Raw genomic sequence first — 24,340 nt, forward strand, 5'->3', positions numbered from 1 at the left:
GCGATCGATCTGAAGGACGCCTACTTTTATGTCTCCGTTCTCCTTCGACTCAGACCATACCTTCGGTTTGCTGTCAGGGCACGCGCATATCAGTACGCTGTTCTCCCATTCGGGCTAGCCCTGTCTCCTCGCGCCTTCACAAAGGTTGTTGAGGCAGCCCTTGTTCCTCCATGGGAACACGGGGTTCGCATCCTGAACTATCTCGGTGACTGGCTGTCTTAACCCTTGTGTTATGTTGGATTTCTGTGTACACCCCTTATGGTTCGGGTCAAATTGACCCTAATTGGATTCAATACAATTCCTCAAAAATCACACTATGAAAAACAACAAAGATTCAGGTTCAAACTGTAAACTTTTAATATAAACATTTTTCAAATATTCCAAAAAATATATATCTGAAGATATGATTTAATGAACATGTGTTTTAACCATTTTTAAAAACTGTTTTGTTTTGACAAAATTTGAAAATGAACAATATGCTGACTTGTTTTGCATATCATTATTTTTTTTATTTATTTTTTTTTGTGTGTGCATAGAACATAATAATTGAACAATTAAATGTAGCTGTATAATGAAACAAACTTAACTCATTAAAAATAAACTCAAGAAGTCAAAAAGTTACATAAAGTCAGGAAGTTACTTTTCACATGATGAGCACACAGCAAGTGTGTGCTTTCTGCATATGTATTTCTTGCACTTCACACACATGGTGCTGGTTTTGCTGTCATGCCTGGGTGGGCACTCCTCACATCTCTTCCGTTTTTTCCTGTCATCTGTGTTCACTCCTTCATTTTCTGTGGGTCTGACTCCAGATCCACCTGCTTGCACTGACTCAACCAAAGCTGCAGCCGCTGGTGATCGAGGTGGACGAGCGCGACTCTGGATCTCAGGTGTGACGAGAACTTTTCCCAGCTCCTCCAGGAACAACCGACGTTTGTTCAATTTGCCCTCATTCCAGGTTTGGTTGATCTCACGCCACAGAACGAAGGCATTATACGCTGACACGTCCAAGATGTTGTAGAAGACCACCAGAGGCCAACGGACAGTCCTGCGCTGGACGCTGTAGGCTGATGTGACTTTGTCCAAATTGTCAACCCCTCCTTTCGTGGAATTATAGTCCAGTATCATTTCTGGCTTCAGGTCCTCTCTTGCACTCAGTGATGCATCTCTGTGCATTGTACTCATCAAAAGGACATTCTTGTTTCTTTTGGGGCAGTAGGAAACTACTGTTGCATTTTCAGAGAAAGCAAATTTTGATGAATGCACGTTTCTGCCCTCCATGTTCAGAATCTCTCTGGGTAGCTCAGGCTTGTTTTTTTTCACTGTTCCAATCAAAGTCAGCTTTCGTTTGAGTAGCTCGACAGCAAGGTTGTACGAGGTAAAGAAGTTGTCACAGGTTATGCAGTGACCTTGCAGCCCTTCACTCATTTGTAGAACCACACGCATCCCCTGGTTTCTCTCAGGTGCTCCACCTGATGGCTTGCCTGTGTAAATCTGCATTTTCCAGGCATAGCTGGACTTGGAATCACAGGCTGTCCATACTTTGATGCCATATCTGGCTGGCTTTTTTGGAATGTACTGGCGAAAAGGACAGCGTCCTCTGAATGGTACAAGGCGTTCATCCACTGTAACGTTGGGCCCAGGGTTGTAAAGACGAGGCAGGATGTCTTCCCATTTATCCCACACATCTCTGATTGCCGCTAATTTGTCCCTCTCACGTCGACTGGGTCTGGTTTCACGGTCATCAAAACGAATGACCCGAGAAATTATGTGGAATCTTTCCTGAGACATTGTGGAGCGAAATATTGGCCTTCCACACTCTGTACTCCATAAGCTGGCAGTTGCCTCTCCCTTTGATCTGTACACTCCAGCTAAAATTAGCAATCCAATGTAAGCATTCAAATCAATAAGATCAAGTGGTTTCCATTTCTCACCAAACACACGGCTTCCCTCCAGATTGGTCATATCCAGGATAGTCCTCTCTATTGGTTGTAAATACAGCTCAAAAGCTGAGTGTATGTCGTGGACTCTTGAGATGGCAAATCGTGTTGGACCTGGAATGTTCTTGATAACCATGGATGCTGGTAGTCTTCCCCGCTGTTGTGGGGGTGTAGATGTCCATTCTATTTGACCATCTTTTGACATCCATCGCTCAAGGCTTGATGGTAGCTGTGATTCATCATTTCTCTCTGATGAGGTGGAGGATGTGGCAGCCTCTTCGTCAGAGTAATCCATAGACCATTCATTTTCTGTATCTTCATCAATATTTTCATCAATCTCTGAAGCATCCTCTAACTCTGAAACATCTTCATCTGTATCAGCATCATACTCCAAAACCTGTGAAATTACTTCTTTTACTGTAAATCTTTGGGAGCTCATTTTTGCTGCTGTCCCTGTCGATGTCTCGTGCCACACTGAGCAAAAGTGTGGGAAAGCTCATTATTCACTCACAGGGGAGTGAGAACCCAGACATAACAAAAACATACATCAAATAAATGTTTTTTATTTATTTTTTGGGTCTGTGAAGCTGCCTTTGAAATACCTAGCTTTTAACCAAACCTTATATGTAGGATTTTCAGACACCAAGAGAGCTTATAAATGAGAGCTTATTTTACGATCTGTGTCTGTCAAAGATTTTCATTTGTAATTTGTAATTAATTCTGAACACCATGATTTAGCTTTTTTCAAGTTTGGTTAGGGTTAGAGCACTTTTAGATACACTTACACTTTAGAACTGGAGTTGATGCCCTGACATACATAAAATAAATGTTTTTATTTTGTGTCTGTACAGTTGCTTTTGAATAGCTGCCTATGAGGGTCAAACTGACCCGCGAACATCACAAACGTAATAGTAATTTAGTTTGTATATGTCAAAAAACACCAGCATGTTGAAACTTTGCATGCATGTTCATGATGATAAATGAGAAAAAGTCACAAAATATCAAGAAAAATAACAAAGGTTTAATAATATATCAGGTAGCTTGAAAAAATAAATGAAAGGTAATTTTTACCATCTGTGGCTGACAAAATATTTTTCTGTATTGAAATAAGTGTGGAAACCCTAATTTTTTAGCTTCATAAGGTAGTAAAAGGATAAAAAAACAAAATATAACCAATAAATATTATTATTTTGGGTCGGTACAGTTGCATTAGAGCGTTAAAATATGCGGGTCAAATTGACCCGCGAACATCACGAACGTAACAGTAATTATGTTTGTATATGTCAAAAAACACCAGCATGTTGAAACTTTGCATGCATGTTCATAATGATAAATGAGAAAAAGTCACAAAATATCAAGAAAAAATATATAGGTTAACCAGTATTTCCAACAACTAGAAAATCTAAACGGGTCAAATTGACCCGCAACATAACACAAGGGTTAAGCTCACTCCTGAGACCTGGTTTGCGAATACAGGGACCCAGTGCTCCAGCACCTAGCTCGTCTGGGCCTTCGGGTCAACTGAGACCGCTTCAGCTTTGGCTTCGCGACCGAGTTCCGAGGTGGGCATGGCAACATGGCACCCTCCGAGTACCAGTTACTCCGACCTGCCGTCAGTACTCACCCTGTGGTCGAACCTCGGTTTTCTACGGGCTCGAGTGCCCCTGGAACGAGCTTCCCGGCATGTTGTTGTCTCAACAGATGCCTCCACGGGCTGGGGCGCCATGCGCAATGGACATGCTGTCACACTCTCATGTTGAGCAGAAATGCTCCTGAAAAATTCTGTGAGATTTATCACACCCAGTTGTTGAGCAGAAATGCTCCTGAAGTTCAGTGAATTTCTTCACACTTAGGTGTTGAGCAAGGTTGCTCCTGAAGCTGAGTGATTCTCGCATGTAGTGTTGAGCAGTATGGCATGTCTATTGCCTCGAGTTGCTGGCAGTACGCCTTGCCCTGCACCGCTTCCGGGCGTTGCTCAGGGGTCAACACGTACTAGTCCGAACAGACAGTACCGCCACAGTAGTGTACATCAACCGTCAAGGTGGTCTACGCTCGCGCCGTATGTCGCAACTCGCCCGCCACCTCCTCTTATGGAGTCAGAAGCATCTGAGGTCGCTTCGAGCCATTTTCATTCCCGGAGTCCTGAACAGTGCAGCCGACGAGCTCTCACGGCTTCAGCCCCTCCCTGGAGAATGGCGACTCCATCCCCAGTCGGTTCAGCTGATTTGGGACCAGTTCAGGGATGCACAGATAGATCTGTTTGCCTCTCACGACTCGGCCTATTGCGACCTGTATTATTCCCTGACCGAGGGCACGGATGCACTGGCGCACAGCTGGCCACGGGGCCGCAAATATGCATTCCCCAGTGAGCCTTCTTGCGCAGACCTTGCGCAAGGTCAGGGAGGACGAGGAGCAGGTCATCCTGGTTGCCCCTTACAGGCCCAACCGGACCTGGTTCCCCGAACTAGTACTCCTCGCGACAGCACCTCCCTGGCCGATCCCTCTGAGGAAGAACCTTCTTTCTCAGGGACGGGGCACCCTATGGCACCCTCGTCCCGATCTCTGGAACCTCCACGTGTGGCTCCTCGATGGGACGAGGCAGGTTTGAGTACATTTACATTTACATTTATTCATTTAGCTGACGCTTTTATCCAAAGCGACTTACAATTGCTATATATGTCAGAGGTCGCACGCCTCTGGAGCAATTAGGGGTTAAGTGTCTTGCTTAGGGACACATTGGTGTCTCACAGTGGATTCGAACCTGGGTCTCTCACACCAAAGGCATGTGTCTTATCCATTGCGCCATCACCACCACCCTACCTGGTGGTGGTGTACCCTACCACCAGCGGGGGTGGCTACCATCACTTCCGCTAGGGCGTCGTCCACGAGACACGTCTATGCGTTGAAGTGGAATCTCTTCATCAGCTGGTGCTCTTCTCACCGAGAAGACCCCTGGAGATGTCCGATCAGCATTGTGCTTTCCTTCCTTCAACAGGGGCTGGAGCGAAGGCTGTCTCCCTCCACCCTGAAGGTCTATGTTGCCGCTGTTGCCACACACCATGACCTCTTCGAAGGTAAGTCGGTGGGGAAGCACGACCTCATCAGGTTCCTGAGAGGAGCGAGAAATCCGCCTCGCCCTCCTCTCGTTCCCTCTTGGGACCTCTCAGTGGTTCTAACTGCCCTGAAGAGTGCTCCATTTGAGCCCCTGCAATCAGTCGAGCATAAACTCCTGTCTATGAAGACAGCGCTCCTGGTTGCACTGGCCTCCATCAAGAGGGTAGGGGACCTGCATGCATTCTCTGTTGACGAAGCGTGCCTGGAATTCGGGCCGACTTACTCTCACGTGATCCTGAGTCCCCGGCCTGGAGATGTGCCCAAGGTTCCTACCACTCCCTTCCGGGACCAGGTGGTGAACCTACAAGCACTGCCCCTGGAGGAGGTAGACCCAGCCTTGGCACTGCTCTGTCCAGTACGCGCTCTCCGCGCCTATGTAGACAGAACGCAGTGTTTCAGGACCTCAGACCAGCTCTTTGTCTGTTATGGTGGGAAGCTGAAGGGAAAGGCTCTCTCCAAGCAAAGGTTGTCTCACTGGATAGTGGACGCCATTGCTTTGGCTTACCAGCAGCAAGGTCAATCCGTGCCCCCTTGGTGTGACTGCCCACTCCACCCGGAGTGTGGCGTCCTCTTGGGCTCTAGCGCATGGCGCCTCGCTAACAGACATCTGCCGAGCTGCAGGCTGGGCGACACCTAACACATTCGCCAGATTCTACAATCTCCGAGTGGAGCCAGTGTCCTCTCATGTACTCGCTTCAACCAGCTAGTACTGGACCCGCTCAGGTGTCTGCGCTTGCTCGCCATTCCACTCCACGGACTGGATACGTGCGATTTCTCCTCAGGTGAGCTTCTCCGAAAGCCCTGAGTTCCTCCAGTACTCCTGACGTCGGCGCCAATGTCTATTGAGTGTCTATTGACACCTGAGTAGGGAACGGAGACGTTACGTCTTCCTGCCACTTTCCGCTGTACCGCGGGGATCGCCTGAGCTCAGTCTTGGCTCCTCAGCGAAGAAACATATCTGCATGTTGCCGGCGTCCTCCTTTTATACCCACGAGGTAAGGCGGAGATACGCTATGCAAATTCCGCAGACCCATGGCATTTCTTTGCCATTGGCTCGTTTTGTAATACTCGAAGTCGATAGGTGTTCTAAGCGAAACTCCATTCGTCGTCATCCGACGTAACGTCTCCGTTCCCTACTCAGGGAACGAGGGTTACATACTTAACCAAAGACGTTATCTCATTTTTTTTTTTTTATATTTTGGGTAATCTGGTTGCAATAGGTTACACACAGTATAAGGAAGCTTTATTTTAATCGATGTACTAAATTTACAAAAAGAGACAAGTAAACACTAAACAGTCAGTAGTAAAATAAGAACAAATAAACAAATTGCAAACAAATAAATACAATAGAATGAAATAAACATGGCTTTAAGTTTTTTAGGTGGGTCTAACAGCATTATTCAGGTAAGAAACACTACAGAAATTACTGTAATCAAATGTAAAGATTATCCAGTGTTATTAAATACAGATTAATGCTCACAATTAAAGTTACAAAAATTATTCAGTCAAGAGCAGCGAGTGATTTTTTTTTTTCTTTGCTCTTTGATTAACATGACAGACCGCAGCAGGTTTATTAGCCTCCCACATCTGGGGGATTGTGCACAGCTGTCAGTCAACATGACCATCAAGGGCCAAATAAATACACTATGTACATTTTTAAATCAAGAAAGAAAAACTCCAGCACTGACACTCAATTGTGACTGGCTGAATGTATGTTCACTCAAAAGTGCGAGGGACAGAATCACCTTGGGTGAGCTGTGTCCCCATCGTCCCCCGCGGCTGATACGCCCCTGTCTACAACTTGGATCAATGCACAGGCTTTTAAAGCACCAGGTTAGTCATGCCATGAGGGGTAATTGGGACTATCAGCATCCTATGTTTTCCTCTTCATCAAGTGTGATAACAAATCGTCCCCCTCAGTAAAATGCATCTGACAATCAATAATTGCTCCCAGAGGCCACACAAAATCACAGACAGCTGGACTCCCACCTCTGCAATGACTTTTTGTCCGAGGACACAAAGGTTGGCCTTGTAATTTCCCAGTGGGCAGTTGATATTTCAAATAATCTGAACTGAGCTGTAATCAATTTGACTTCAGATATGGTACAAGAGGCTCAGAAGGTTACAGATGCCCAGGACAAGATGGAATTTGAGTTTTTTAAACACTGTACAATATGTAGGCCCGCAAAATAACCTATGTGTAATGTCATGGCTGGACAGGTAAGTGTAGAATTATTTAGGATTTAGAAATTTCAGTACTGATCTCAAGAGAAATGTCACAGTGCCTTGACCCAATCTATAAAAAAGGAAATAAGGAATCTCACCTCTGAGATGTTGGACACTGGCTCCATTTGTACCTCACTAGAGCTTATTATCTCTGCAGAAGAGGTGTCCAGGATCTCCACTGCGACACTAATGAGGAGGCGTGCCCTGAAAGAAACACCCTCCCCCAGCCCCTCGTTCAGGTCCTGGTGCTCATCCATCAGGGTGTAGTTACGGGTAGAACCATACATATTCACCCAAGCTGGGCCCATAGTGGGCAAGAACCCTGGGGAGAGATGGAAGAGCAGTCAATTCTTGTGTTTTTTGTTTTGTTTTGTTTTTAGAGATCTGTTTATTGTTTATTTTACAACCACTGTTTATGGATGTACACACATTTAACTGTCAGTGTTTCATTGGGACAGATAACCGTTACCTTTGTCTCCATCATTTGCAATCTTGCGTAGATCGATGAAATGGGTTCCTATGGCAACATCATTCACCTTGTCTGAATCACGGATCTGAATTTTCAAACGCCTACACAAAGGTGGGAACATCTCAGTGAAGACTATTTGCTCATTCCAGATGGGCTCGTAGCTGCTCTTCTGAACTGATGTTTTACCCTGCATGTGTAAGGTGTCATAAGAAATGTGTATAATTAAAAAAATAACGGTTGCAAAAAGGTGAGGAAATGGATCTATTTGTAGAAGTTTAAACAGAACTAGAAACAGAACAACCGTTAATATCGTGATGTGAACAGGCAAAGAACTTAAAGAAAGGCAGAGCTTAAATAACCAGACAAACTAATCAACTAAATGAATGACTGGTGTAACTGATAATCAAACAATGAAAAACCATGGAAAGTAACTAACAGAAAACTAGGACACATGACAAACCCACCCCACAAAAAACAAGAGAATCCCTTACAATAGTATTTTTTTCTCAATGTCTAATATATAAAATCGAATGGATAAAAATATTGATCTCTTACTGAGTGTCTTCAGGACTTTCTTACCTTCTGCCCTGCAAACTGCACCAGGGCATAAGGGTCCACAAGGTCCCTGTTCTCCCCGATAAAAGCTTTCTTCACGTTGGCCATGATGCTGGTGTTCATTTTAGGTAGTCCCTCAGCTCTATAAATCTTAACATAAAACCGAGCCCACTGTCTCTCTGATGGAACACCCTCTGGCAAGAGAAGATTCCTGTAATAAATCATAGTGAACATGAGAACAGACCAACATGACACTCAAATAAATAACAAATTAATAAATAAATGTATAAATAAATCAAATAAAGCATTAGATGGTGTGGGATGCAGTTTAAACTTTTGTTCATGAACATTTGGGAATCTTAAGTACACTCAAATTTATAAATTAATGAATAAATAAAAACATGTAGGAATGTTATGTATGAATATATCTGTTTCTGACCCCTCTATGTCATCCTCATCTGTTTCATTGGCCTTGTGGGGAGTCTTGATATTGTCTCCTTTTCCTACGACTGCAATGTCACACTTAACGTAACCTTTGCAGCCAGCTGTGATGTCATCAGGGTCAGACAGCATTGCCCATTTGTGATGGAACTGATGCTCTGTAATGTACAAGTACCAATTAATAGTCTTTTTCCTATCTAATTAGTACATCTCTTACTTATTTCCATGGTTACTGACCAGCTTGTGAGTAAACAGTTCCCACATCTAGTTTGAAGGTGCCTACCAGGGTGCCACTTCGTAGAAGGTTTTTAGAATGTATTACCTTAAATTTAGAACAGAAATACAAATCTCTCAATCGTTTTTTATTTTATTTTTTATAATACGTACAATCGTCTGCTAGAAGATGTGAAAGGTCATGAAAAGAGGATTAATCTACTCACTGATATCTTCAGGATCTTGTCAAACATGACATCTGGAGGCACGTGGAAGTCAAAGACAAAGTACTGTTGAGAGATAGAGAAAAAAATGTATATAATGTCTGGATATGAAGTTTATAAAGCTAGGTTGTTTATCATATAAACAATGTGGGTGAATTTACGTGTTATTTAAGTATTGATACTGAAAAAGATCATGAAAAAACTACAAGATAGTCTCTTTAGAGGTAGATTCTTGCAGTTCTAATCCGAAATGCACTGGACGTGTCAGTAAACAGACCGCCAAACTGTCTGAAATGACAGAATCCTTTGCTCAGATATTTCAGCAATGTGAATGTAACCTCGTTGTAGTAGGGGCAGTTTGTGGACTCCTTCATTGATGTATACTTCTTTTCCTCTCCAATTTCCACACACACCACAGGGTCCATGTTCAAACCAACCAACTGACGGGCCTCGATTACTGTAACACTGATCTGAAAAGAATTTTAATTGAAATATTATCAAAATAAATTGATATAAAATAATATATCTAGGGGAAAAACAGTATAAACCACTCAGACGCTGATTAAGACCGATGAGGCTGTGTTTACGTGGGAGGGGAATGTGTTATGCCAAGGGCTAATTAGTCAAGTTTGCTTTAGGGAATCAAATGACAAATGAGCTCCAGTTTTCTATTGAATCACAGAATCATAAAGTAAATATCTGAGGCTGCATATGGACGAATAAAGTCAAACTATTTTTGTTCTTTCAGTTTTTTAAGTGACCAGAGCCATCTAATTCAGTTAAAATGAACTACCAAATTGCATTCTCTCTCATTTCTGCTACATTTGTGCTGTCTTTATTATACACTCTAAAGCGACGAGTCTCCACGGAAACTTGCTTCCAGAAGAATTCAGACAATAACAAAACTTATTGCTGCAGTGATTTATTCTGCAAAGTGCAAACGAGTCCCAAAAGCTAATGTAGGAGAAAAAAGGAAAAGCAAAGAGTTCCCACTTCCAGGATAATATAAACAGCTTGAGATAAGGAAATAAAATAAGAAATACCTAAAAACACTTACACAGCACACATATATGGATTCCCTGGATTTAAAGGAATTACAGTGCCAGAACTGAAACGAATTTGCAATTCAACAGCTCAACACAACAGCCATGCAGAGGACAATTAGTAAGCAAACATGAAAGGCTTTTCTGAAAAACTGAAGCCCAAGGCCGATGTTGTTTATTTGGGACGGCTCTGTATATTCAGGGCTTTGAGCAGAATGCACTACTCAAGGATAAATGCCACTGGTTTAACATGTCTGGTTGGAAATTCAAGGCTGTGCAGTTACTGGGAATGTGGGAATGTTTTTTAGCCTGCCTCCCTGTCTGCTTTTGTCTCTCTTCATACCTGATAATCCACAGGACGCCCTGAACTGGGCTCCATCTTAATGTCAGGTTTTGATCTGAAAAACAAGAAGTGAAGATCAAACTTCATGAAATACATTTGAACTAGGCCTGTCAATTGATAAGTCGATTTCAATTTTTCAATTTTTCAATTTCAATTTATCTATAAAGCACACATAAACACAACTTCCGTTGACCAAAGTGCTGTACACAGAAAATAGTAAATTAAAAATTAAAAACAACCACAGGGCAATTGCTTCAATTTATGTGATTTAGTGATTTAATCGAATTAATTACATGTTATGTTGAACCAGGTCTCCAATGTGACTATTCAAATTGATCTCTATTAATCTACTAATCTTAACAAATAATAATAATAATTAAAATAACAAATAAAAACAAAATAAAAATATTTGCCAATTTACTTTTTTTTTTTACAAACTGTCTTGAGACTGTATAAATTGTTTTAATTGTATTTTTTTTTAAATCACACAAAATAACATTAAAGTGACAAGTCTAATATAAACTCTATAAACTGTTCTTTCTTTACAGAAGAACTGAACAGGGTAAAAAAAAAAAAAGCTTTCAAAAAAAGAAATACTGATGTTTTTCTTCACTGTGACCTTTTCAAAGGATGCAATCAGATCAACTTGTGTACTGCTTTAAAAATACACTATGTGCACATTCGATATGTGACCTTTTGTTGGAGACATTAGTGGTCACTGCAGTAACTGAGGCCAGTGATATGGTATCAGGGTCAAGCCCACCGCCCAGACGCATAGCCTTTCGATCCAGATCTTCTGCATCCAAAATGGCTGGGTCATCTGTGCACAAGAGTACAGCTGAGTTAATACTGCAAGATCTTTCCTATTGATGTCAAATGTAAAATCTCCGGTCTGCTTTGAGCACTAGAGTCACACAAAATATAGACACAAATTTGAGCACTATGCAGACACAACTACTGTCTGTGAGAGACTGTTAAAACCATTTCAGTTTGGTTCCGGTTTTCCTCTCGCAACTAATAAATAAATACATTTGCAACTCTCTAATGATCAGCGATATTTACCTCCTTTTTTGTGGTCATCTTTGGAGCTACGTGTCTTGCCCAGTTTCATGGCTGAAAACACTCCTTTTCCTGTCCTACAACATAAAACAAACATTTAGAAGGGCATGGATGGGGAAAAAAGGTCACAATATGTGCACTGTGATTAGTTTTAAAATCACCACTACCTCAATTCCTCTCAAACACTGAATAATTTATACCAGTTTGAACTAAGAAATATCATTGTTACATAGATACTGTATAAAAAGCAGTGACATTCCACATCTCAATAAAATAAATAATTAACACAAAGCTTACAAATAGTGTTGTGAACAATGGATAGAAATTCAAATATCCATATATTTTCCATATAGAAATGTTTGCTCTACGCTTTATCTTTTATTTACACATAAAATATTCTCTTATAGACCATGCTGGAGTGCAATCAAATAATCACTGCTGGAGCACGATAAGTTTTCCCATGATGGAAAATTTCGGTGATATTTATCACTCAGACGAGACACTCGTTTCAACAGCGAGACCCCACTCACAATAGCCCCAGTGTCCAATAACTCTGCACTGATATTATGGTGATTTGATATCAGTTCTACAAAGGCCTGATGATGTCACAGGCCGGCTGGACAAATAATGGTCCTTAATTATTCAACAAGATGGACACAATTCTCCAATTAGCTGTGATCTGTGGATATAGATACGTTCTCAGGACAAGATGAAAGAAATCCTGATCGTTTTGTTCCTTTATTTCCTTTGAGCATTTTAAACAGAGTGAAAATATATCAGGATCACAGTGAATTTTCCATGATTTGGATGAATTACGTAAATCACCAAATAATAAGACATCATCACAAATCAGAATTGATTATGGAAATGCAGGTACTTATTTCAACATTTTCAAACATTATTCTGTAATTTAGTCTCTATTTGCATCTCAGTCTTGGTGGAAGCATATCCTCTGGAATCAGTTTCATTGAATCTTTGTCGTCATCTCAAATTGACACTATAGAAAAAGTCTTCAGAGATTGCAAGTTTTTATCCATTAGTAGAAATTATTAAAGATATTCTTTTTCTAGAAGTCCAGCAATTCACTTTTTAAAGGTGGACTATTCATAAGTCAAACACCCCTCTAAAATACATACTGAGCCAAACATGAAGTTATATCAAACAAAAGAGTATCAAAATATAGAAATGACATAAGGTATTCATCAGGCATGTTTTCACAGTGCAACAGGTAACTTATTGCATGACTGAATATATATAATAAAATGCAAAATTAAGCTTTCAAAAGTGTTTCTTATTAACAGAACTCACGTATTAAGCAGGTTTATTTTAACAAGTATATGAACTGCAAAACAGAAGGAACTAGTTTACATTAACATTGCTATGAACTCCTCAACAAAAAACACATACAGGATACTCACCAAACGCTGACAACCACCAATAGAGAAATATGTGTACTGAGCCAACTGGGGTAAAAAATAGAGGTATTCCTGACTAGAGTGTGTACTACATGTCCACTTTTAGTGGCTAGTCCAGATCAAAGCAAAAAATAAAAAATAAACACACGGGCAAAGAGACACTTCTCAAAATAAATGGGCGTCCACAATAAGGGAGAACTTGAGATGAATACCAGGTATGAGTGTAAAAGTAACAGGAGAGTATGTGACCTCACACACATAGATACACACTCACACGAAAACACGCACTCACTCACTGACTGACACTCCTTCACTCACTCTCACTCTCTTACAGATGTGTACGAAACAATTACTTATATTAGATAAAGTAAATTACTGTTCTATCTATATACACTACTGTTCAAAAAATGTGGGGTCAGTGAGTTTTTTTTTTTGAAAGAAATAATACATTTATTCAGAAAGGATGCCTTAAATTGATCAATGCTTAAAGTAATCATGTCATATACTGTATAAACAAGTCATATGTATATATATATATATATATATATATATATATATATATATATATATATATATATATAAACTTTGTAACATCTTTGTTTACTATTCTATAATATATATAGATAAATATTTTCCATTTTCCCCATTCTGTAAGTATGATTTATTTTACCATTTATAAATGTGCTGTATTAACTGTCTTGACTTATCAGATGTACAAATTAACTGTAACTGGACATTATAGTTCCTTTACCTAAACAATGTCATCTTGGGGTCACCACAAAAAAACAAACAAACATAGATCTCTCCAGACTATGCTTGGGCTTTCATTTAGACTATGATTAGTTTGGACAAAATCAAGAAGAAAAGACTGGATTGTATCTAGACATGATAAGGTTACCTAAGACTAATTAAATGATTTTTAGAGCGTGGTGAGACCAGCTCTGTTTAATCTAAGGCTTCACTTCAGCAGTCAAGGAGAAACAGGCAACCCACAGCGCAATCCACAGCACAAACAACAGCGTTTCTCCAGGTCTTTGGGACTAGTTGGAGCTAATTCTGTCTCATATGCAATATTCTTACCGAAGGTCTAGCAGTGCTTCCTTAATGTAGGGCAGACTTTCAGCACTAACTGTTTAGTCTAAAAAAGGATGGTCTGGAAACCATCAGTCTGACAGACAGCGTTGCTACAGAGAACAAAGCCAGAGTCTCAGATTGCGCTTTGAGATATACACAATGGAGGAGGCACTATTGTGGATGCCTAGAAGGATTTTTGTGGACACTGTCAGTCTTTAAAGGGATAGTTCACCCAAAAATTAAATTACTGTCAGTAATTACTCATCCTCATGTTGTTCCAACCGCGAAAGACCTTCGTTCATCTTCAGAACACGAATTAAGATATTTTTGATTAAATCTGAGAGCTGGATCACTCCTCCATAGGCTTCTAAGGGATTGAAGCTCGCCAGCCCCGAAAAGTTATTAAAGACATCGTTAAAATAGTCCAAGTGACTACAGTGGCTCAATCTTAAGTTTATCAAGCGACGAGAATACTTTTTGTGTGCAAAAACAAACAAATATAACGACTTTATTTCAACTATTCATTTTCTTCTCTGTGGGCCTCTAGTCAGTTAACGTAGTGTGATAGCATAGTGCTACGTCACACGTAGGCTCACTATTAGCCGACGCTTGTCATGTGTGTGATACGTGTGACGTACAACAACAGATCATACGCTGTTAAACTAGTAACCTGACTCGAGGCCAACAGAGAAGGAAATTAATAGTTGAAATAAAGTTGTTATTTTTGGGGGTTTTTGCTCACAAAAAGTATTCTCGTGGTTTGATAAACTTAATATTGAGCCACTGTAGTCCCTTGGACTATTTTAATGATGTCTTTAATAACTTTTCGGGGAACAAGTCTCAATCCCTTAAGAAGCCTATGGAGGAGTGATCCAGCTCTCAGATTTCATCACAAATATCTTAATTCGTGTTCCGAAGATGAACGGAGGTCTTACGGGGTTGGAACAACATGAGGTTGAGTCAATACTGACAGAATTTTAATTTTTGGGTGAACTATCCCTTTAAGGTACTTGAGACAAGTAAATAACACTAGTTTAATTTCATCATTAAATGCCAAATTCTGCACTTTCATTAGGTTTTCATATCATCAGTCTATCTACATTGACTGTCCCTTAAGAAGTTAAACCTTTACAAAACGACAAACCCACTTTAATAAAGACTGTAATAACCCTTCCCCCTGTTTACTGAAGAGTGACCTTTGCATATTATTTAGTGTGTGGGGGTGAGCTCAGGTGACTTTTTATATTTTATGAGCCAAGATGCTAAACTGGGACGCACAAAAAGTCACTGATCACAAACCAATTATTTCTAAACCCCGTTTAAGAATTACGAACTGTACCATAATACAAGCAATGCAACAACTGTCAACAGAATATAAAAGAAGGGAACATGACATCTAGGAGAGAGATGAGAAAGGAACTTCATTTGTATTCACTTGCATTTAGACATGATGGAATATGAGCACAAATAGAGCTGATACTGCCCACCCTTGACAGGGTGTACCGGGAAGGGTTTGTCACTGATTTTAGCGACTTCTTGCTGGCCAGTGAATACATGGTAAGTAAGCATCATGTCATTGTTGTTAAGGACACTGTGGTGTCCATTTCGACTTGTCATGAGGGCATAAATGCTTTAAGTGCATTAAGTGCGCAACTGCTTGCCTTTCAGTTCCTTAAAGATCCGGCTATATTTAATATTCCACGTTACACTGGAGGGCACGAGCCCTTCAAACTATGCTCCTTTGGCTGTGTGCATGGAAAGACAAAGTGCGCACACGCCAAACATCTAGCGGATTTGGTTTTCAAGTGCTCAAGTCACTGTCACAGCCCGACTCGGAGGTTGTCACAAAGAAATGGGACGCAAAATCTTAATTAAAAGATAACCAAATTATTAACCAAACAAAACCAGAATTAAACACAAAATGCCGGCAACAAAACAAAACACGGAAAGGGAACAGTCACGCCCGAGGGTGAACCCCTCGCTCGTTCCTCCTAAAAGCAGAGAGCAGGAAGCTTTTATCAGGAAGAGAAACTCCCACCACAGGTATCCTCCAACAGCTCTCAGAATTGCAGCCCCGCCCCACTGAAACACAGACATAGCACAAACAAGTATAGAGGCCGTCACACTCCCCCCCCCCCCCCATATAAAGGGGGTCCCCAGAAGAAAACAATCCCCCCCCCCCCTCCCCAAGGATAAATTAATAAATACTTTATCTAAATTAATAAATACTTTATAGAAGTACAAAACAATTACCCTAACGGCGCCCTAGACAGCGCGTCCACAATTATATTGTCCACTCCCTTCACATAACGAACGTCCAAGCAATAGGACTGCAAAAACAATGACCATCGAATCAATCTTTGGTTCGGACACTGCAAAGAATTTAGGAACGTCAACGGATTATGATCGGTAAAGACCACCACAGGAGCACTACCACTAACATAAACATCAAAATATTTTAGAGCCAAAATCAGAGCAAGCGTCTCCTTTTCGATCACAGAATAATTCCCCTGGTAACGATTAAATTTCTTTGAAAAGAAACTAACCAGCCTCTCAATACCACAGTCATCCTCTTGCATGAGGACCGCTCCAGCCCCTACCTGGCTCACATCCACATACAATTTAAACGATCTATCCAAACGTGGCGCCATTAACACCGGAGCACGACATAGAAGCGTTTTGACATGTTGGAAGGCACTTTGACAAACAGGGGACCAGAAAAAGTTGACTTTATCCCTCAACAGATCAGTGAGAGGTGCTACAACGCTAGAAAAGTTTCTACAGAATGCTCTGTAATAACCTACCAGGCCTAGAAAACGCATCAACTCTTTTTTAGTTGTTGGAACTGGAAACTGCTCCACCGCCTGAATTTTTGCATTCACCGGACGCACCTGACCCTGCCCAACTACCCGGCCAAGATAAGTCACGGTCGCTCTCGCAAACTCACACTTTGCGAGGTTGACCGTGAGCTTTGCCTCCGCCAAACGAGTAAACAATTCCCACATACGTTCCAAGTGACTATCCCAGGTGTTTGACTAAATGACTACATCGTCAAGATATACAGCGCAACCCTGCATGTCCCCTACAACGTGATTCATGAGACGCTGAAAGGTCGCAGGTGAATTACGAAGCTCAAACGGCATTACCTTATACGAATATAAGCCCTTTGGAGTAATAAACGCAGCAATCTCACGAGCACGTCTAGACAAGGGCACCTGCCAGTAGCCTTTAAGGAGATCAAACTTACTGACAAATTTCGCAGCACCGACCTGATCGATGCAGTCATCCATTCTCGGGAGGGGAAGCAAATCTGGCTTGGTAACAGAATTCACTCTACGAAAATCAGTGCAAAAGCGCATTGTACCATCCGACTTAGGAACAAGTATACAGGGAGAAGCCCAGCTAGAAAAACTAGGTTCAGCAATGTTATTTTCCAACATATATTTTAACTGCTCCTCCATTTGCTTTTGTTTATCCATATTTACCCGATAAAATCTCTGCTTTATTGGCTTCTCAACATCCACCTCAATGTCATGTTCTATCAAATGAGTGCACGTCGGGGAATCAGAAAATAAACAAGAAAAATGATTAATTAATTCTGTCAACTGCTCCGCACGTGCCACCGGCAAATGAGCAAACAATTTTTCCAGTTCAATTAAAGTCTGTAAGTTATTAAAACCACCTATAGACATTTCTTCCACCTCATCCAATGTTTTTTCAATGTCTCTACCGTCAGTTTCAACTGAACCTGTAGAGACCGCGACACACGCCGCCTGAGCTTGGACTACTGTATGAGGACCACTACATGCAGAAGGCTGAAGTACACCAGTAAAATAAGGTTTTAGTAAATTTACATGACAGAGCTGTGTACTTTTCCTACGCTCCGGAGTTGCAACAACGTAATTTTGCTCTGACACCTTCTTTAAAATCGTATAAGGTCCTGCAAACTTAGCCTGAAATGGAGAACTGATTACAGGAAACAGAGCCAACACCTGGTCTCCCTGGCTAAACGTGCGTAACTCAGCATGCCGATCATACCACGATTTCATTTTCTCCTGAGATGACGCCAAATTTGTTTTCGCCAACATCCCAGCTGTATAAAGGCGATGTCGAAACCCATTAACAAAATCTATCAAGTTTACAGGAGGTTCAACATCTTTCCAACCATCTGCCAATGCTCCTAACGGACCCCGTAATTTATACGCAAACACAAGCTCATTCGGGGAAAACCCCAAGCTCTCCTGTGTAACTTCTCTAGCTGAAAGCATTAACTAGGAAAGACCTTCCTCCCAGTCCCCACCTAATTCAGTGCAATATGCTCGTAACAGGGATTTTAACGTTTGATGGAAACGTTCTAACGCCCCCTGACTCTGCGCATGATAGGCCGAGGCTTGCACATGACAAACACGAAGTTGTTTTAAAACCTGACTGAACATATGAGAGGAGAAATTAGATCCTTGATCTGATTGAACTACCCTTGGAATGCCGAAAATTTAAATAAACTGAGACAGTGCACGAACCACCGACCTGGTAGTTATCGTGCGTAAAGGATATGCTGCAGGATAATGGGTGCTCTGACACAGCACTGTTAGTAATTAATTTGCCCCCGATTTCGATCTAGGCAAAGGACCCACACAGTCAATTATAAGATGTTCAAATGGCTGGCCCACTGCAGGAATAGGAAATAGTGGACAGTGCACATGTGCGTCCCGCTTCTTTGTCACAGCCCGGCTCAGATGTTGTGACAAAGAAGCGGGACGCAAAACCTTAATCAAAAGATAACCAATTTATTTACCAAACAAAACCAGAATTAAACACAATATGCCGGCAACAAAACAAAACACGGAAAGGGAACAGTCACGCCAGAGGGTGAACCCCTCGCTCGTTCCTCCTAAAGGCAGAGAGCAGGAAGCTTTTATCAGGAAGAGAAACTCCCACCACAGGTGTCCTCCAACAGCTCTCAGAATTGCAGCCCCGCCCCACTGAAACACAGACATAGCACAAACAAGTATAGAGGCCGTCACATCACTCGCACATGCGCTTTTGTACGAGCACCATCCATGCTGTCACAAAAATTGGGCTACATGTGGATGTTGTGAGTGGACCATCCGCGGACCATCCTGTTGACAAAAAATACGTCACGTGGACAGTGCGCATCCAATTTGCGTTTGGTGGTGTTGTGTCCGAACACGGCGTATACACCTCAAGCCATGTTGGGAGTGTGCTCTCTTTCGAGCTGCCTGCCCAGTAAAATCTCTGACTCAGAGGAAGACATGAGACTTGCTTCGTGCCCTGTGCGAGGTGTACGCAGGTACGTTGAGCAGATGGAGGTTGTGCACTCATCTGACAAGATTTTGTCAAAACAGGCAGTGGGATGCTGCTATCTAAGCAATGTCTTTCGCATTGGATTGTAGAAAGCTACGTCTATAGCATATAAGGAATTGGTTCTGCCTGCAGGGGTGTGTGCCCACTCTACGAGGGGCATAGGAATGTCATGGGGTTGGTTTAAGATTTTCGTGCTCCTGCCAGTAAGGCATCACTGCACACATTTGTCCGGTTTACCGACTAGATGTCACTGCGGTGATGATAACTCAGTCCATGCTCACCGCAGGGGTATTTTAACCAGTGGACGGCGCTCCCTTGAAAAAGGAATAGGGGAATGTGGCAGTGCTGGTCCCTTACGTTTAATTCAGCAAATTTGTGGGGCATGAATATATGTTCCATAGTCATGTGTTGTACCGAGTGAACCGACTGAATAGGAACGTTGAGTTATGCATATAACTATTCTTCCTAGAAGGAGGGAATCGAGGAAAAACACCTCTGAGCCCTGCACAGTCAGAGGCTTGGTGAAGAGCAGGAATGAACAAAGTGAATGATGCATGCGACTGCATTTATATGCTGTGTGCAGGTAAACCCGCCCACGTCATGCGTCATTATCCTGTCAGGCGGGAATAAAGGTGTCTTCAGCAAATGGCACAAGGGCGCAATATCCCATAGTCAAGGTTCAAGGGTCTTTTATTGTCATTCCATACACATTTTTACATGAAGGAGCTAAACTAATTACTAAGGTCCCAGTCAAAACACAAGATAAAAACATTATATCCACTAAAAACATTAGAAACTAGGGTGTATGTCTAAGCAGCTTCGTCAATAAATAACATAATAGCAATAAAAAACTAGAATAGACAATGCAAGAATAAAAACAACTGTAAATGTCCTAAATTGTTGTAAAACTGCCGCCAGTAATCCACTGTGTCGATTTCACCACACGCTGTGGAAGAACAGTCATGTGCTGTACCTTGTTTCCCTTCTTCTGTCTTAAGTCTTTATGAGTGAGTCATTGAATCATTCATTCAAACCAATTTAAAAATAAACAAATAATTCATTTAAATTAATTAAATATTTTTCAAATAGACTGCAGCAATTAACATTTTGTCAGGTCCTCTACTAAATTACATGTTATTTTGTTTAGTTGTCTATTCAGAAATTGTGATCTCATTTTAAACAAACAAAAATTATTATTCTCAATTCATACAGAATCGTGCAGCTCTAAGCACACATAAATATATTAAAATCCTCAAATATATGTATAGAAATGGCATAATGTAGTACTCCAAGACTACAAAAAACCTAAAGCAAGATTTAACATGCACTACCAATCAGAAGTTTGGGGTCGGTAGAATTTCTTTTATGTTTTTGATAGTGTCTTAGACTCACTAAGGCTGCATTAATTTGATCAACATCACAGTAAAAACATTAATATGAAAAACAGTGAAATTAAATATTATCACAATTTAAAATAACTGTTTTCTATTTTAATGTATTTTAAAATGTAACTTAATCCTATGTATAGGGTAATGCTGAATTTTCAGAATCATTACTCCAGTCTTCAGTATCACATGATACATGATCATAATTCTAATATGCTGATTTGATGCTCAAGAAACATTTCTTATTATTATCAAAGTTGAAAACAGTTGTGCTTCTTAATATACCATGATATAGTCTTTTCCCAGGATTTTTGATGAATATAAAGTTTAAAAGAACAACATTTATTTTAAATAGAAATAATTTTGTAACATTATAAATATCTTTACTGTCACTTTTGATCATTTTAAAGCATCCTTGCTGAAAAAGAAAAATGTTTAATTTCTTCCCAAAAAAGAAAAGTCCTCTAAGTGGGCATCATGTGTGTGATCATGCAGCTAAAATAGAGAAAATCATTTGTGTCAATAAAAACTATCTGTGTATACCACTGGCCATTTATCAACCATGACATGGAATAAATACACAGCAATACAAATTTAAACAGAGATAAATGGGATGCATTGAAAAGCATAAAGCAGCACAATGAATTATGTATCACTCAAGCGCTTAGGAGATCTATCGGTGTCTGATATGAGTTTCTCTGGCGACAAAAACTGAGCTAAAACTGTTCTTTATTTCAAATCTCTGATCAGAACAAAGTTGAGGTGTAACGTACAGTAACATTGACAATTACTTTTTCCCACAAAGGTTCACTCCAAAATCCTAAATATAATGCACATTTTAAACAATAAGACAGTTTAAACCTTATTCCAGACACATTAATACAGTAAAGTGCTTGTTTTAATGAGTCTCATTTGAATTTGTATTGCATTTTTTTCACAATGGGTTCAAATTTTTTTCACAATGGGTTCAAAGTGACAGTTTTATGCAAGTAGGAGACGAGAACAAAAGATTGGAGCAATGGAGGTTGAACATTTGACTGCAAAGAAGACAGCAAACTGAACCACTAGAGTAATCTAGATCTAAAGTGATAAACCTCCCAGTGAAAATCCCTTTGTTCTGTAAAGTTTGATTTGGCTGCAAGCTTTCGCCCGTCATTGCCCCGAGCTCAGGAGAATAATGCTTTCGCTCTCATGAATAATGTTACCTTGCCAACTATGACAATGAATCAATGAATCTGATCAGAAATTCTGACAGCTAAAACTAGCCTGCTGTGAATGGTTTAAACTAGTTTAGCTGGTCTATAAGCTGGCATTAGTTTGAGCTATTCAGCCGGCTGGTCTCCCACTTTGTCCAGCTAAAAATTTACAACAACAAAAAAACATCAAAAGAGACAAGCATAAATAACTGGGTCAGACTGGGTACCAGTAAACCACCTTAGGACAGAATGAAATGTGTTGTTTTTCCCAACACATTTGAAAAAGCACCTCATCTAATGCAAAAAATAAACATACAATGTTCTCTATATGATAATGATGTTGTACACAAAAGGCTGATAGAAGCTGGATGGTCCAATTGAGGTATCAAAAATTTTTTCAGGTTGGTTCAATGATGCAGGTGCTTTTGAGGAGCTCTTCAAATGACATGTAAAGAAAAGAAAAAAACCCTTATAAAATAATGGAAAACAAAGGACTGTAGATATTTCACAAAAAAGCTGGGTTGTTTCAACCTAAATTTGGGTCAAATATGGACAAACCCAAACTATGGGTTAAAAATGTATTTTAAAAATTTAATCCAATGGCTGGGTTTGTCAATTTTTGACCCAAATTTGCATTTTTTAGAGTGTACAAGTGCTTACAATGAGAAAATAGCAATGCAAATCCATCACAGCCATTTAAATCTAGCCTTGGATATAAGTCATATACTTATTCCAATACTTAAATGTACAGAAAGTTAAGGATTTTTCAAGATTGGAGATGTTGGTCAGAGCCGTCCTGCAATTCACAAGAGGGTTTTGCCTGATGCAATATAAAATATTTCAATTAGTGTTTCTTGTTGATAATTATTCTTTAAAAAAATGCAACTAATTTTTCCTGCAACTCTGCATGGACATTAGACTGTCACATACAGAATATCTAAGTATGTAAGTTGCCTTTACAGTGCAATTTTAAGTACCCACATACTCATGACTCTATAGGAAAAATCTAGAAAGAGAAAAAAAAAGAGAGAGAGAGGTGGAGATGAGAGGGAGAGAGAGAGAGTTCCGATGACAGTTGGCAGCAAAAATATGAGCTCCTGATATCAACAATATTTTTGCCATAAAATGTACGTTTTTTATGACTCAAACTGTAATTAGATGATTGGAAACTTAAATGTGAACAAAAGAGGGAGATGATTTTGAAGGTAAGACCTCTGAAAACAATTTAATTCTTTTGTCATCACCTAAAAACTACATAGAGACTCAACATATCAAGCTAACTGCTAGCCAAGCTAACATTCCGTGGCAGTTAATTCAGTTGAGAACAACATGGGCCTACCTAAAGCAGAGGCATTTTTCAAAAATGAAGAGGAGCTGGAGATAATCCAGCAGAAGTTAAATCTACTAAAGATAAGAAAAAGATGAAAGAGATGATCCTGAGAGAGAACCCAGAGTTACTGCTGTCTGACTACAGTGGACCAGAAGACAACAGAGTCCGGTGTAACCTGCTGTTCTTCACTGAACACCCATCAGCCTGGCACACCATCCTCAGCTCTGCCATGACATGTAGAAGAAAAGGAGGCATCAGCAAAGGCAGACAACCTTTGACAACCTTTGTGAACCTCTATCATAACGGAACAGTCATGGTCCAGGGACCAGAAACCAGCCTTAATGAATTCCAGAGGAACTTCAAAAACCTTAAAGTGGAGGTTCAGAAGATTAAGAAAGATCCTGAAGTGAAGAGAAGCACAGAGGAGGAACTCAGCAACACAACGGACACAAACACTGACCCAGGCTCAAGAACTCCTCGGACAGACAGACACATCAGCACTCCTGTGTCTCCCAAGATAAAGGCCTTGAGAGACAACATCGCTCCGGCTGGAGCAGGACTACTACTTGTTTAAAGAGGAAACTACCAACAACATCCACCAGCTCCTGAATATGTCCAGCCATCACAGCATTCAACAATTACAACAGCTCTGCTCGGCCGTTAAACATCTGGAGGAGGCCAATCAGGAGCTGCGACAGGAGCTGAGGAGGGTGAGAGAGGAGCTGGGTAGAAGAGAACAATACGGCCACACACTCGAGAGACTGCTGGAAGAGACCAGAAACCAGCTGCACAAAAAACAACATCAGCAGTGTGTCAGCACTCAAACACACAGCGCCTCCACTCCTGAATGCATCCCAACATCAGCAGTGTGTCAGCACTCAAACATACAGCGCCTCCACTTCTGAACGCATCCCAACATCAGCAGTGTGTCAGCACTCAAACATACAGCACCTCCACTTCTGAACGCATCCCAACATCAGCAGTGTGT

The 24,340-nt window shown here is 40.8% G+C and overlaps 1 protein-coding gene across 6 annotated transcripts in view; it reads right to left on the reverse strand.

Moving 5' to 3' along the window:
* The window catches only part of otofa (otoferlin a), an 84,738-nt gene that overhangs the window by 22,980 nt on the left and 37,418 nt on the right, over positions 1 to 24,340 (reverse strand). For 5 of the 6 annotated variants that reach the window (XM_077220765.1, XM_077220763.1, XM_077220764.1 and 2 more), the window contains 10 exons: positions 11,631 to 11,704; positions 11,262 to 11,388; positions 10,569 to 10,623; positions 9,521 to 9,652; positions 9,186 to 9,248; positions 8,983 to 9,067; positions 8,744 to 8,903; positions 8,329 to 8,515; positions 7,750 to 7,936; positions 7,379 to 7,602 (listed from right to left, as the gene is read on the reverse strand). In XM_077220765.1, the coding sequence (XP_077076880.1) occupies positions 7,379 to 7,602; positions 7,750 to 7,936; positions 8,329 to 8,515; positions 8,744 to 8,903; positions 8,983 to 9,067; positions 9,186 to 9,248; positions 9,521 to 9,652; positions 10,569 to 10,623; positions 11,262 to 11,388; positions 11,631 to 11,704 (1,294 nt within the window). Of the gene's footprint in view, positions 1 to 7,378; positions 7,603 to 7,749; positions 7,937 to 8,328; positions 8,516 to 8,743; positions 8,904 to 8,982; positions 9,068 to 9,185; positions 9,249 to 9,520; positions 9,653 to 10,568; positions 10,624 to 11,261; positions 11,389 to 11,630; positions 11,705 to 13,045; positions 13,289 to 24,340 lie in introns of those variants that run through there. The other variant, XM_077220768.1, reaches the window with a different exon arrangement.

Source organism: Siphateles boraxobius, unplaced genomic scaffold (genome assembly GCF_051911475.1).
Source record: "Siphateles boraxobius isolate OS27281-9 unplaced genomic scaffold, OSU_SipBor_1 8, whole genome shotgun sequence".
Taxonomy (NCBI): domain Eukaryota; kingdom Metazoa; phylum Chordata; class Actinopteri; order Cypriniformes; family Leuciscidae; genus Siphateles; species Siphateles boraxobius.